Source organism: Lipophrys pholis (genome assembly GCF_963383615.2).
Source record: "Lipophrys pholis genome assembly, chromosome: 3".
NCBI lineage: Eukaryota > Metazoa > Chordata > Actinopteri > Blenniiformes > Blenniidae > Lipophrys > Lipophrys pholis.
Genome location: NC_137627.1, coordinates 33,381,148 through 33,396,109, shown reverse-complemented (window position 1 = coordinate 33,396,109; position 14,962 = coordinate 33,381,148). Strand labels below are relative to the sequence as shown.

The window sequence follows — 14,962 nt, the reverse complement described above, 5'->3', positions numbered from 1 at the left end:
TTTATTGGGGAAAATACCTTTCACAAAGTGATTCACAAAAAAGACTAAATTGAAGGCCAAATAGAGGATAACATAGTTTTATATTTAATGTTATTTTCTATAACTAGGGCTGCTCAGTTGGTAGAGTCTCAATTGTTGCAGGTTCAGGTTCCCTCTTCATCCTCTTCAGGGATCTTAGACGCCATCCACATCCATTAATGTAAAGAATTTCTTATTTAATTAAGTTATTTTTTTCTATATGAATGATCCCAAGAGGGATCTCCTGTGCAAACGTGCAGCTCTTTAGCCTCTAAGTACTGGTTTACCAAAGCCGTCAACATTTACATACGAATAAAGCAAATTCATTTAAAATTTTATTGTGTAGTTGCAGCAGACTTAAGATGGTTTGAATCAGGCAGAGTTAAAGCCACACGGGGGTCAGGATATACATTTATTTCTCTGTAAGTCAGCAAAAAGGGGCACAGTCAGCGTCCGCTCACACGGAGGTAGAGCCTCTCTTCCCATCGTGCACAGCGGATTCCAACAGTCTTCAACTGTTGGAATGAGTTACGATCTTCCTCCTTCCAGTCACTAGCAGGCAGCTTTCTGAACACAGCAGCACCTCACATGTTTCCCATCTTCCCTTTGGAAGCAGCAGTCAATGTGAACAGGGTTTTAGCTATGAGGGAACAGTCGTGTATGAACTGCTGACAATATATGACCATGCCTCAGAATGTCTTGATCCGTTTCTGGGAGTGTGGAACACCATCCTCCATCATAAGGTCACGTTCTGTCATAGAAGCGATCGCTCTCACTTTGCCGGGATCAGTTGCTATACCATTATCATCCACAACACTTTCCAAGAATTCCACGCTTTCCCTGAGTCAGGAGAAGTGTGAAGATCCCTCAAAAGGGAGAAATGTCTTAATAACTTGACACTTTTTGGGAGCGAGCTTCAGTCCATCAGTCCATCCAGACGATTTCCAGACAGTATTGCCTTCATCGACCGATCTTAGCAGTTTTTTCAGTTTGTAGTTTCCTAACAATGTCCAAAGTACTTGGAAAAAATTCGGGATCCTCTCCGCCCAAATTTTCTCCTTAATGGAAACAGTTTCACAGGTGACAATAAAAAATAGGGTGCAACACAGAGAACCACATTTTGTATATATTTGTTCCCCCGGAGAGCAGTTATCAGTGCACAACAGTCAAGGGCATATCGATAATACCAAATATAAAAAATACACAAAAAGGAGAAATAAATAAATGAATAAATATAATAAAATAGATTAATAATAATAATAATAATGAAAAATTAAAAAAAAATATATATATATATAAAAAGGGATAGGGGCTCAGTCATTAGCGTCAGACAAAGATGTCGGAGAGTCAATATAATTTAGGAAAGGTCTCCAAGTATTTACGAATGACTTTAAGGAACCATCAAATTAATGTTGAAAAAAACCAAACCTCCCGCCTCACCCCCAGTGATGCCCCAAGTCCTCTGAAAGGTTCTCAGAAATAAATACTGAAAAGGAAAGTCCCAAAGGAAAATAAAATGTAGACGACAGACTACTTTTCCTGCTGCCAATACTGACCTGCTTGTATGTTTGATGTGTGAAGGAAACTCACCCTGGAGGTGATGTTGAAAGAAAAGCTGTAGATGAGTTGTTTGGTTTAACTTGATATGAAAGTACAAAACCGGCCCCTTGACGTAAACTCATAGTATGTGTGGAATAAGATGGATTACTCCAGACTGCATGGAAGTGCTTATGATGTTTTGTTGCATGGAAATAAGTCTAAAATTTGCAAATGTGTGCAGGTTTAGACAGAAATCGCACAGCATGAATTTAAACAGTTTTCCTCTGAATACACTGAGATGCACAATCCACTTTAGTTTTTCACCTTCCAGTCAAACATGGTTTATCAAGACACCAATAAATACTAGACCACTTAGCTGCAAGCGTTATTCATGCAATTGAACGTCCTCAGTGCTGGTTTTCTCTGTTGTTTTTGTTTGTTTCTTTTGTTCACTAGTCCCTAACCGCATCCAGCCGAGGCACATTTCCACTCTCTCTTTTCATGTGGGAATTTTCCACTTTCATTTTATCAAGCGCCTTGAGATGACTATACAAATAAAACTGTATCGAATTTAATTATTTAGACTATTGTTGAATTCCTCATGAATTTAGATCCGTGCACTTACACTGTGATGTTGCTGTTGTTATAAGTGCCACTGTGTCAATGAAATTTAAAAATTAATACAGGGTTGCAGCTCAATAACCACACACACAGCATAGTCTTGTTAAGAGCCATAATTTATATTTATTAGATGAAAAATACAACGTGGATATTCTTTCTGTGATTCCCACTCTGTCTTCAGGTGTACAGCACACAACAAACATATAAAGTAAAAATATGAAGTATATTTCCCTGTATTACACATGATTACATCAGTGGCATCGCTGTGTTTCGTGAGCACACCTCAGTAATTCTGCAGAGAGAGAGAGAGAGAGAGAGAGAGAGAGAGAGAGAGAGAGAAAGAGAAAGAGAAAGAGAGAAAGAAATCATTATTAGCAATCACTGAATACTTTCATCATTCCCCACTGTGCGGTTTCCACTTCCTTCCTTTTGCTGATACTAAAATCACAATAATGGCAGAAATTAATCAGGACTCGCTGCTGCGGCATCAGAAGTTGTTGTAATCTTTTTAGTTCAGTGAAAGCAGCAACAACGCTTCATTAGAGATAAATGCTCCACATTCACAAAGTTATATGAAGGGAAACATTATCAACAAATTGTGCCAAATTAAACTGTAATCATGCGAAAGACCAATAATGTATGTCAGAATTGTTTCACAAGCTTCAGGTGGAGCTGATTTAATGCCACAGAGAGCATGACGTAATAATATACTTTGAGCTCATAACTTTGTAAAAGTCTTTTTTTTCTTTCTTTTTCATTTTCTTTTACCTCGATCATCTCGTAGATCCAGCCCAGAAATTCAGCCACTTTGGTGTAAACGCCCGGGTGGTTGGGCTCGGCGCAGCCCGTCCCCCAGCTGACGACCCCGACGAGACGCCACACGTTCTCATCCTGGCACACCAGAGGGCCCCCGCTGTCTCCCTGAGCACACACACACACACACACACACACACACACACACACACACACACACACACACACACACACACACACACACACACACACACACACACACTGATGGCTGCAGCTGTAACCCAGTCACACACGAGAGGATGAATCTGGTGGAAGGCTCCCAGCAGGCCAGCAGGAAGCGCCTCCTACCTGACAAGCGTCCACTTTCCCCTCCGTGTATCCGGCGCAGAGCATGCGTGGCGTGATCTCGCCGTTGTACATGCACGAGCTGTTACACTTCTTTGTGCTTATTATTGGAACTGGTGCCTCTTTGAGGGTGTCGGGTGAGTGAACTGGGAGAGGAACCAGACTTTTTGGAATCAATGCCCCTACAGCCCCCGGCCACCTTCTTCCATTTGGAGAGGAGCTGCATTAGTATCTTACCTCCATCAGGCTGAGTGTATCCCCACCCTGAAATCCAGCACTGTGTGCCTCCCGGAAGATCATAGTCATACTGAGGCAGGCAGATGGGCCTGATTGTATCTAGTGAGAAGAAAAACATGAATTCTTACTCCTGATACTGACAGCGTGACAGTCTGGGTAGAATTCTCACTTTCATTCAGTTTTTTCTGCCGTTGGTGTTTCGGTTTCCTCTTCATCGCTCAAGCTGACTTATTTAATAGAAATGTATTCATTCATACTTATTCTACATGTAGTAAGCGTTGGACTTACTGGTTCTCTTCATATCTGAGAAGAAACTCGTGTTTCGACAGCGTTCTACTGTATTTGTCAGAAATGTCATCCAATATAAAGACACGTGACGTCTTCCACCATGATGGGATGACATTTCTGACACAGACAGGAGAACGCTGTTGAAACATGTAAAAAAAGGTATGTTGCAAAAAAGCCTACTTGTCTGAACAGAAGAAACGAGAATACTTATAATATTCTGTTTTGCAGATATATTCTACAATCAATCTACAAATATTAATATAAATCTCGTTGGTTTCTTTTTTGTTTTTTTACTTTAAAAAGTCCCAAGAGAAAATTTCTCGGAGATCATATATGGATTTTCTATGTTGCACATTATTACTCTTGGCTTGTATACGTTATGAAGGCTTTTTTATTCTTCATGGACTTAAGTTAATTCACCTACCTCACCAACAGATGTTGTTCTTTCTTTACACTAAAGAGAACGATACGGCTGTCAGTGTGGGCTGAACAGAGTTATTTACAGAGATGGGGAATTGACAAGTGTTTTTCTGTGCTCAAGGTTTGAAGAGGTTTGTTTGTCACATCAAACTCCTGTATGCTGAAAAGAAATGGAGTTATCCTTGGAGTGTGCAAGTAAAGTTAAAGAACGACAATAAGAGAAAGAGAAAAAGACAACTGGATCCTTGAGGATTCTGTGGGACCTGGTTCTGGTTTTCCTGGTGCAACACTTTATTTTTTTTATAACACTTTTAATTTATATTTATATTCTTTACTTTCACTTCTTTACAGTCAACAACACTCTAAAGACTTTTCTCCATATATTTGTCGCTTTTAACCCTTTATCAGTCAACTGAACTCATAGTAATATTATTACTAATATATTAGTGTTTTTCCTCAAATATGGGAATAAACTGGACTTGGGAAGTTTCTTTTATTTTTTTGTATTTCTTAGAATTGCATAAACACAACAGTGCTTAGCACCTCAGTTTTAGCAAAGCATCTTATATCTAACTCATTTATGTTAACAATATGAAAAACTGTGATTGAACATCAGTAAACTGAAAATTACTGCAAGTGACTAACTTTCTCAAACCTACACCATAAAACTATACAGTAATCCTTTGTGTATTTTGTTTAAATAATAAAGAGTTTTGATAATTCAATGGTAAGCTTTTAAGAGGGTTAGGCACATTTTTCACAACAAATGGGGAGATTATGTGTGTAAAATTTCAGTAACTTTCACTGTATGAGTAACGTATTTTAATTAATGTAATGACATGTATTTATTGAAAGTCTTGACAAATTCAATTGTTTCTACAGCTCAATTCACACACATTTTAGTGATAAAGAGTTCATAATGTCTGGCACTCAGTTCCTTACCTAATCATTTACAGAAACAATTTAAATATATACATTTGAAAAAAAAAAAAAAAAAAAAAAATCACTGGTGCTTTATATAATGTATAAAAATGTATACAATCATTTTATGGCGTTTAATTCAGATGTATCAGCCTGTACTTCTTACTCCCTTCATTTAAAATAGATAATCTAATTTTGCTTCTGAGAAGGATTGTTTGTCATAATTGCACAAATATCTAAAACTCCTGTGTGATTTAGGCATAAAGCTGATCCTCTTGTATCAGTAGAAACATTTCTCTGAAATCTGTATTCATCTGTCAAGTGGTCATCACTCGTTCCTGCAGGCTGTTGCATTGCTGCCAGTTTTCAACAACATACGCTCCAGTAACTCCGTCATTATGATCACTCCAGTAGACTGCTCCTCCTTTGGTTTTTTACATTCCAGTTTGCTGCTTCTATGATTTTACAAAACAAATATCTTTGCGATCCTTACCTTCATCTCATTATCTGCCTTAAATCACCATTTCAAAGAAGAGTCTGTGATGAGTGTAACTCCTGGATGAAGGAATTTCTCCTGGTGGGATTTTGTTGCTGCTGCCTTTTGGCCAGATCGTCTTTGTAAATGAGAATCAGTTCTCAACTAATTCTCTTAATTGTCTTTTGAACCCAATAATCCTTAAATTTGTAGCTGTTACCTTTTCAATTTTTCCTGTAGCAGTTTGAGATTGTTTATTATTATTATTATTATTATTATTATTATTATTATTATTATTATTATTATTATTATTATTAAGTTGTTGGATAAAAAACCAAGCATTTATGTGTCATTGGTGGTGTTTTGCATCAAATATTGACCTGAAGTGGCTGAGTGTGGAAGGGAATCCCGGCTGTGGAAGTGCCAGCTTCCAGCCCCCAAAAAACGAATCAAATCTACAGTGCAAGTTGTAATGACTCGCTGTGACGACCCCAGTAAAAGGGAGCAGCTGAATAGATACTAATGCTGAAGCACTTTTAGTTAAGTGATAAATGATTGGTCTTTTGCTGCAGAGTATCAGCCTGAAATGTGTAATATGTTCTGTGGTGTTGCAGAGTTCCTATCTCCACTTACATGTCTTCTCCAAAGTGTGCAGAGACAGACCTGAGAAACTGAGCGGCGTCCGCAGCTTCATCAGGGCGATATCACTGTCGTGGCTCCTGTGGTTGTAGTTCTTGTTGTAAATGATCTTCTCCACGGCGTGTCCCGTCTGCTGAGCCATTTTGGCGGAGCTGCGAGTCACGATGCCGGCGTAGACCACCCAGCTGGACACCTGAGGTAGCCTGTAGCTGACATTTGAGGGAAAGAATAACACGAGTCGGACGCTGATAAGAGGGAATTGTTACGGCTGTTAATAACTGTTTGTTATTCCCCACGGCCGGCTGTGACCTCCGACCTTTTGCGGTCAGCAGTCTTACTTGTGCACACAGTGGGCAGCTGTGACTACCCATTGACTGGTGATGATGGAGCCTCCGCAGGTGTGACGGTTGCTATAGTAGAGGCTGACCTGCCAGGGCCACCTGCCCAGCGTGGCCTCCACTCCCCCGATGATCCGGGGTAGCTTCGCTCGCGTCCCGCACTCTACACAGGGATCCATTCATCACAAGCATGTCGGAGAGTGGTCACAAAGCACCGCAGCAAACGCCATCATTCAGCGAGTTGCTCATACCAAGCCTCCTTCGGGAATCATGCGAGGGCTCCACGTTGGGGCGTGTTCGAGCCCCATATGTAACAACGAGTCGAATTGTTATAAAAATAATGCAATAAATCCTGAAATGTAACAACTGGTTGATAATGTAACAAGACCCTGAGCCCAAAACTTAAAAATGTCAAATATTACATTATAGGGCAGGCAAATTATTTTTCCACTAATAGTGTAAAAATTATATTACATCATAAAGTGACTCGATGATTTATAGTTTGGACTTGAGCTCAATATTTTTATTATTTTATCAACCAGTTATTATATTTCGTGTTTTATTACATTGTATTTTATATAAATTGGGGTCGTTGTTACATTTTGGCTCGTTGTTACATATCGGGCTCTAACAGGGCTCAAAGTCAAACTAAAAGTTAAGTTTAATGTGCTCACCAAAACATTGCAAAGCGATAACCTTCCCGGTGATACAGCTCCCCCTAAATGAAAATAAATTGGGTAACTAATGAGGCATGATTAATGCGTTAGTAGCCACAGTTTTCCCTGCGTCATTATGAGCGTGACGTCCTCACCTGTACTGCCACATAGTTTCCAGACTGCTCTTTTGGTCTGAGGCGATTTGTACAAAGCCGTCGGTATAGTTGGGCCCGATATCCGTGAGATTTACTCCTTTATGCTTGGTCAGTCTGGTAAGAGAACAGATGCAACCTGATTTGGAGAGACTATAACTGTAATTTAGACTCATAAGGTGTGAAACAAGATCGCAAATGAGCTATTAATTGATCATAAATAAGCCGAGCTGTCAGGCTTGACAAAGCAGGTTAGTTTTAGTAAGTGAGAGTGCTCTCAGGTCTCAATCAAGTGTTAAGGTGCAGGTATTCCTAGGAGCGCTGCCAGGAGTGGAGACCGACCTCAGATAGCCCAGCTGTCTGCACACCAGCGTTCCCAGTGAGGAGTTCCACCTCTCGTAGCACACCGGCAGCCATGTGGGCAGCTTCCCCAGCTGGATCTCCAGGAGGGAGTTCTCAGGGCTGATCCTGTAAAACACTGAACCTGATTGATTGAAAATCCCTCCAGAGACGAGCACTCCGTCAACAGTAATGAACGAGCCTCTTCTGCGAGTGGGAGCTGATTAGGAGGAACACAAGTATCTATGGTAATGTCGTCAACAGAAACAGATCATTATGCCTGATGTTCTCATGTCAGTCAATGAGCATCTCTCAGGAGTAAACGGTACACAACAAGAAGCAGCTGCTGAATATTAATCTTATTGTTCTTCCCCTTCAACTAAAATAAAAAAACACTTCAGAGGTGAACTGTGACCCTTTCTCATGAATTGCATAACAATCAGTCCAATATTCGCACAAACTGTGTTAGTTCACTCATAAAACAGTGAAAGCCAGATCGGGAGGAGCAGACACAGACCTTTTCTGGGGTCAGAGATGGAGGTCTCCTCTGTCACATTGCAGAAAGTCGTCTCCTTGGTGTCGCCAAGCCCCACTGGGCTTTGAGAAGAGGAGGGCCTCAGCAGCAGTTTGACTAAATAAAGAGACGTTGGATAAATCTGTGAATTAGCCAATTAGACAGAGACGGGAAAGGTTTTCTGAATGTCAGATTTATACCTGGAACAGACAGTCTCAAGCAATTAAGTTTTGCACAGCATAGAACAATCCCATTTATTAATGTTTCAATGTCTATGAATATTCGATTCATACGTCCATAAAATCCAAACTAAAATAGTCCATCTCAGTTACTTTTCATCTTTCTACTGTGGCAAATGTGGGACTAATTAATCATTAAGAGTTCAACTCTTTGTGATGACATTTCCCAGTGTTTCAGCTGATTGCAATTTTCTGTTGATAAATCTTATTTTGACATTTGTGTTTGACTGGAATAATAAATCTTTTTAAAAAGCTGCATGAAAATGCTACAAACATGTTGAGTGGTGCAGTTTGTATCACAATCATTTTATTTCAACTGTTTGAGAGACCCTCTTAAAAATAAACACCGATCAGCCGTAACATTAAGACCACTGACACGTGAAGTAACTGTTGGTGGATGACATGTATTTGGCACCACATGAACATTATACATTATACATTATAACGGGGAGTAAAACTTAAGGCTAGAACTGACCAGCAAGAGGCTCCAATCTGGCCAAATCACCAAGCATATTAAAAAGATTGATTCTAAAGAAGTTTCTTGAGAGTAGTGGACACAATACAACACAACACAACACAACACAACACTGAGACCCGAGCTGAGATATCGGTGATGGTGCCATAAAAGTGAGATACCAGTTTTCTATCAAACTCGCTTCACAGTCATGCTGTAGAAAAAAAACATACCATACATAAAGCAACAGCTATAGGAAAAGTTTTTTGGAACATTTCACTGTTTTAGACCAGAAGGTGTGATTAAAATTTCCATAATATTGATATTGCAGTAATTTTCTGTTGTACATATAGACATTTTCACCACATATGTTCTGTGCCATAACAAAGAATTAATTCTGACTGTATGTAGTCCCTGAAAAATAATGTTTGACCCCTCTGTATTAGATGCATAAAGCTAAAATAAGTCTACATTTTATCTTTGAATGTTGCCTGCAGTAATCTGCATTTTATCATATTAACTCTATACACTATCAAATGTGTTAAATCTGTTTCAAATGTTTTAAATCGGAGGATGTGATGTGCACTGTAGACCTCTTGGCCAGGTCACCCTTGTAAAACGATTATATTTTTTTAGGTCAAGGTTTATTAAATAAATAAATAAATAAATAAATAAATAAATAAATAAATAAATAAATACTTTATAAGGATTTGATTGAGTTTGATAAGATACCATAACTATTGTATACTGTTAACTGTGTTAAATCAGTTTTACAGGTTTTATGAGAGGATGAGATGTGCGCTGCAAACATCTTGGCCAGGAAAAAAGGATTTTCTTGATCAGTCAATCAATCAATAAATCAATAAATCAATAAGTCAATCAATCAATCAATCAATCAATCAATCAATCAATCAATCAATCAAGTTTTAAGGATTTGAATGAGTTCGATAATTGAGTGAGTTTGATAAGGACCAAACTGTGATTACTAGGCAACTGGGTCAGAGTATTTCCAAAACAATGTTCTGCAGTAGTCAGTGTCCAAAGTGAAGCAGTGAAAACTTGTGACAGAGTCACGCGCAGCCAATATTCGTTGAATAACAGACGAGACGTTGTCGCACGTACTGGTGCAGTGTCGTTAGCACATGTTCTGATAGAAATGGGCGTCGCAGTCAGCAAACAAGACACCTACACCGTATCTGGCAGGTCGTCATAATGTTAGTACTGATTGGTTCGTGTGCTGCCAGCTATTCATTTAATAATTCACTCATCAGAAAATGCTGAACATTTATTGGTTTCGGGTCCTGAAAGTAGAATTTCCCTCCATGTCTTACACAAACAAGCCACTGAATATATTTCTTTAAGACAATTAGGAGACGACACGTTCAGCTGTAGAAAACTGTAGCAAGCATTCTTTTTGACACCTCTTTAATTAAGACAATAACTGCTAATTGTTTTGTATTGCGAATGCTGATGTTAAACAGGCTGAATCCATGAGTGTTGTCTTGACTGCACAGTCGCCTGAATGCTTTTATCTCCACCTCATGCACATTCGCGGTGACTGCTTTATCATTCACCGGCTCTGTCTCCGACGCAGTGACTCACCTAGAAACCAGACACCTACAACCAAGCCTCCCAGGAGTCCAACTGCACACACCGCTGCCAGCAGCCTCGCCAATCTGTGAGCTGAAGCAACAGTTAGAACTGAAATTAATGCCTCTTGATCCCCGATTTCAGCTGAGAAGAATCATCAAATGTCAGCTGCGACATATATAGCAGTGTGACGCACGGCACAGAGACAGTGAGAAATTAATGGGCTTTAATTTCATACACATGACAGTCAAAAACTGCAAAGCAAATCTACATGGAGCCATTTTAAGAGGAAGCACAGCTTTTTCTCCCGCCGCGGCGCTGCACAGGCTTTGATTCAGTACAAAGTCTTCATTGGGTGTGATCTATATTTTTAAAGCAGTGCGTGGAAACAGCAAGAGGCCTTTGCTACCAGCGAAGCTCTGGTGTGACGACCGATGAGAACTGGAGGGACTGGAGGGGTCGATCCCTCTCCGCTTACCATGAGAGCTGGAGTGAAAGCCTTTAAACAAACCCTGGACTCCCTTGGTCCCCGCAGCTCCCGCTGTTCGCTCTGCGTGGAAGGAGTGAGGGACAGCGGCCGGGTTTTCAATCACCGATAAGGTGTCTCCATCAAGACTCTGCAAGAAAAACACAGCCGCCACGTCAGCCTTCGCTTCCCACTCAATTAGGTTTCGGCAAGTTTGCCTTACATGTGACATTAAAACTATGTGGCGGCCACCTGCTCATCAATAACGGTCCGCCTGTCACGATCTGTCAGCGTTAATTAGAAGCTCTGTGATCTTCTGCACTGAGCCGCATCTGACCCGTCCAACTGTTGGAACGCACAGGTGGGACGGCGCCATGTCGCACCTCCATGACAGACATACCAGGAGTCTGTTTTCTATCTCATACAACACATCTAGATTTCAGACTAAATCTTTCAGTTTGAGGCGTCAGAAGTATTTTATTACTCTGGTGTGTGTTTGTGTGCAGGGCCCGTCAGTGTTTGTTGAGATTACCCTCGAAGGAGCAGCTGTTTTTATAAGCAACATATTGAGAGTATTGAAAGTAATTATGATAAAGCTTCCTCTCTCTCATGGATACAGTCTTGGCATTATATAATTACAGTAGAAAACTAATCTAAAACAAGTGCCATCGCATCTGCTCTCCCGTTGTTATTGTGGCTCTTGAATGCAGATAGCATGTCATTTTGGGGAAATGAATCCATGCCAGTTGTGTCAAAACCATTTAAAATTCCTCACAGATGCATGGCGTCAGGTCACAATGCTCATGAATCATATGATAACAGAACGCGGGGACAGGAACAGGCGCGATGCGAGTTTGTATTGAAAAGTGCAGGTGTAAAGAGCAGCTGTTTGTATGAATTAGGAGAGCGCGAGCGAAGGTGACGACGTGAGAGAAGTGTTGCCGTCAGGACTTGCATACAGTAACTAGATGGAGCAAAGTATCGTGAATATTCCGCCGCTGCCTCCTTACCATGTTTCTCCCCCGTCCGGTCCCGAGGAAAAGGTAGCAGGGTCCGTGCTGATCCACAGTCCTGCGCTGGAGGTCCAGAGGTCGGTCCGGCTCCGGGTTGATGCACCATTTGCCATTTAACAGAATGCAGCTCTGGATTTTCCCTCACAAAGAGACAATGAGGTCAGCAGCGGTGCAGAGAATGAAGCTGTTGTTTTGTGTGGGGGTCATGGGGCCTGTGAAAGCAAGCTGAACCAGGTCTTTGTCAGGAGGTGGGGGGGGGAGGGGGCAGAGCATCTCCAGAGATCACTCCAAGCTGACTATTGATAGGACACCGAGGGGTTGCTGAGGTAGCACTGTCTACCTGTGCCAAAAGATTGTACATTTTTCACCCGAGATGTGTTATTACCTGGCAGTGTGTCGGTTCAGAGAAAAGGTCATTATTGCAGATTGTTGAAAAGTCTCATATCATGTCAATCCCCCGTCATTTGAAATCCAAAGCTATCGTCTCTCAGCACTCCTGAACAAAATGAAAGCTGTTCTATCTGCTCGCTGACAGACGAGACTTTCTCTTCTCTCTTCACTCTCTTTTACCGCCGTTTTTTTCTTCCACACATTATGATTGTCTTTCTATATTTCAAGTATCTTCTTTGTTTTAACGACTCAAGAAGAGTCATTACCTGTAAATATAATCTGAATACTTAATACAGTGAAGGAAACTACCTTGGACTCCCAGAGATGTGTGATTAAAGCTTGCCACCACTTCTTTTCCTAAAAGACACCTTAAATCAAATCAAGCTAAAGCAGCGAAAGGAAAGTCTGAAACACCTTCATATTCACAGCGAGGGATTAGACGGCGTCCAGGTGAGGAGAACAACTGCCAGGAAGAAAAATTCCTCGTCTTCTGCCTGCCGGCGCCAAATCCGAGAAATCGGCCCAGATCTGTTTGGCTCATCTAACAGGTGTCATATAGTTATTTGGAAATCAAACACAAGGTAATGAGCGTTGCGGCAGCGGCATAATTTGCATGTGGTGCAGCAACAGCTGAAATTCACAGCGCTGGGGTTGTGGGGTTAATAATGTTTGATAATGTGCTCAGTTGTTCTCCTGCAGAGGCAAACACAAGTGCGAGGGGAAACATCACCGGGGTTTGGTAATCTTCACAGGGACTTGATGTCTCCCTCTTCTGGCGGAGTTGGTTTTCCCCGACAGCCGAGTAAACAGTGATTTACAGAGCTGCCTCTCACTCTGTCACATATCATTTGTGGAAGATGAATGAAGTCATTTTCTGACGAGGATAGGCACCTGTGTCCATTTTTTTTTCTACTTCTACGATAAATCCTCGTTTTTCTCTCACAATTTGGACTCGTCCCATTATGATGTGACAAAATACATCTATAAAGCAGCTTAATAACCAGAGCATGTGAGGAAGCACGCTGCTACAGAGGCTATATTTTTAAAGTGTGTCTCTTCATCTTGTTTTTTATGGCTTGAAGATAGTTTAAGAGTAATATTATAATTTAATAGCACCACACTGCTCTTCTGTATGTAGTTTGACCAGATTTTCACAATTCCAGATTTAACATTGTAATTCAATACAGTCACCAGCTCTGCTTAGTCCTTCTAAGTAGACAGCAAACAATTTCTTTTTTTTTGTTTGTTTTGTTTTTATTTTACTGGTCACGGGGGACAAAATGACCCTCATGCCACTGTTAAAGCTTGGAGCTGATTTTCTCCCCATTGTTAATTTTTTTCTGGATTGAGAATTGATTGTAGATTTGTTTTTCTGATACTATCGTGTGATTGTTTTTTGGTTTTTTTTTTATTATTGTTTATAGTATCAAGAAAATTGGACAGAAGTGTGTTGTTTCAACTTTTAGGTCATTTCAGCGGCTGCCAGTGTTGGAGCTGAAATTATTAGTCAGCTAATCAGTAATCAATCATCAAAGAGAGAAGGGCCAGTCATTTTCATAATCACGCAATAATTAAGGCCGCTTACGAGGCAAACATGCCAAATGTTCACTGTTTTCTGCTTCTCTGATAACAGGTTTTGAATTAAACATTTGTGTACTGTTGAATAAGCAATTTGAAGAAGTCAGTCGAGGCTGTTTGGAAACTTGTGACGGGTGTTTTTGAAAAAATTCCTGACATTTCACAAACAGATTATAGAAGAAAATCTGTAATTTGCGTTAGAAGGAAGTTGGGAGTACCCGCCCTACTTTCACTCTATAATTTCTGATATATCGTCTCCACACTAATGCAATTTACCAGAAATTTAAGCCTCATCTTATCACCTCGCCTCACAGTGAGAGGATTCCTGGTTCGGGTCCTGGCATCACAGTGAGCGCTGATTGTCTCAGCCCAATGACCCATTGTTAGATAAAGTAAAAAATGGATGGATGGGACTCATCATCAAATAAAACTCTCTATAACTCTATAACTGGATAACAAAATACAGCAGCAACTCCATGAATGTGGCTGGTTCAAGCAGGGCTGCTGTGTTATCTCATCAGGGTCATCATACATAATCGATTGATATATAAACGAGCTATAAATAGGATATAGTTGGATGAAATGTGATGTTCTAATAAGAAAATACTTTGGTTTCTTGACGGAATCTCTCCAATGTGACCAATAAAAAACAACAGCCCCAGTGTGGACTGCATTTATTTGTGTATCACAGTCAGAAGAGGATGGCTGCAGCCCAGCTTGGATCTGCATCTATCTCGCTGTGCCTTGTGGGGAAACTCTCCCCGTTCGCCACGCTGAGATGGGATCAGCTCCACACTTATCTCAGCCATCAGGGTTGTGCGTCTCTGTCTGATTGCCAAACTTAGTACATCTCATGTGGTCTGCGGGTCCAAATGCAGAAATCCCACAGTAGCAGAAGAGATAGATGCCCCTCCTAGAGGTCTGGATGATGTTTGTGTCAAGTTCTTTACCAAAGCACAGTTCACTGAGGTGGCTTG

At 40.7% G+C, this 14,962-nt stretch overlaps 1 protein-coding gene across 1 annotated transcript; it reads right to left on the bottom strand.

Annotated features, from left to right (window-relative positions):
• Positions 1-417: 417 nt before the first annotated feature.
• tmprss5 (transmembrane serine protease 5) lies at positions 418-11,380 on the bottom strand (the record flags this gene model as incomplete). The annotated part of the gene is made up of 13 exons (XM_080460227.1): positions 418-438; positions 2,947-3,099; positions 3,280-3,422; positions 3,514-3,612; positions 6,281-6,465; positions 6,595-6,757; positions 7,269-7,312; positions 7,406-7,519; positions 7,745-7,886; positions 8,259-8,372; positions 10,551-10,631; positions 11,017-11,155; positions 11,342-11,380. The coding sequence occupies 13 exons, from the start codon at positions 11,378-11,380 to the stop codon at positions 418-420; spliced, it is 1,437 nt and encodes a 478-aa protein (XP_080316353.1).
• Positions 11,381-14,962: the final 3,582 nt, after the last annotated feature.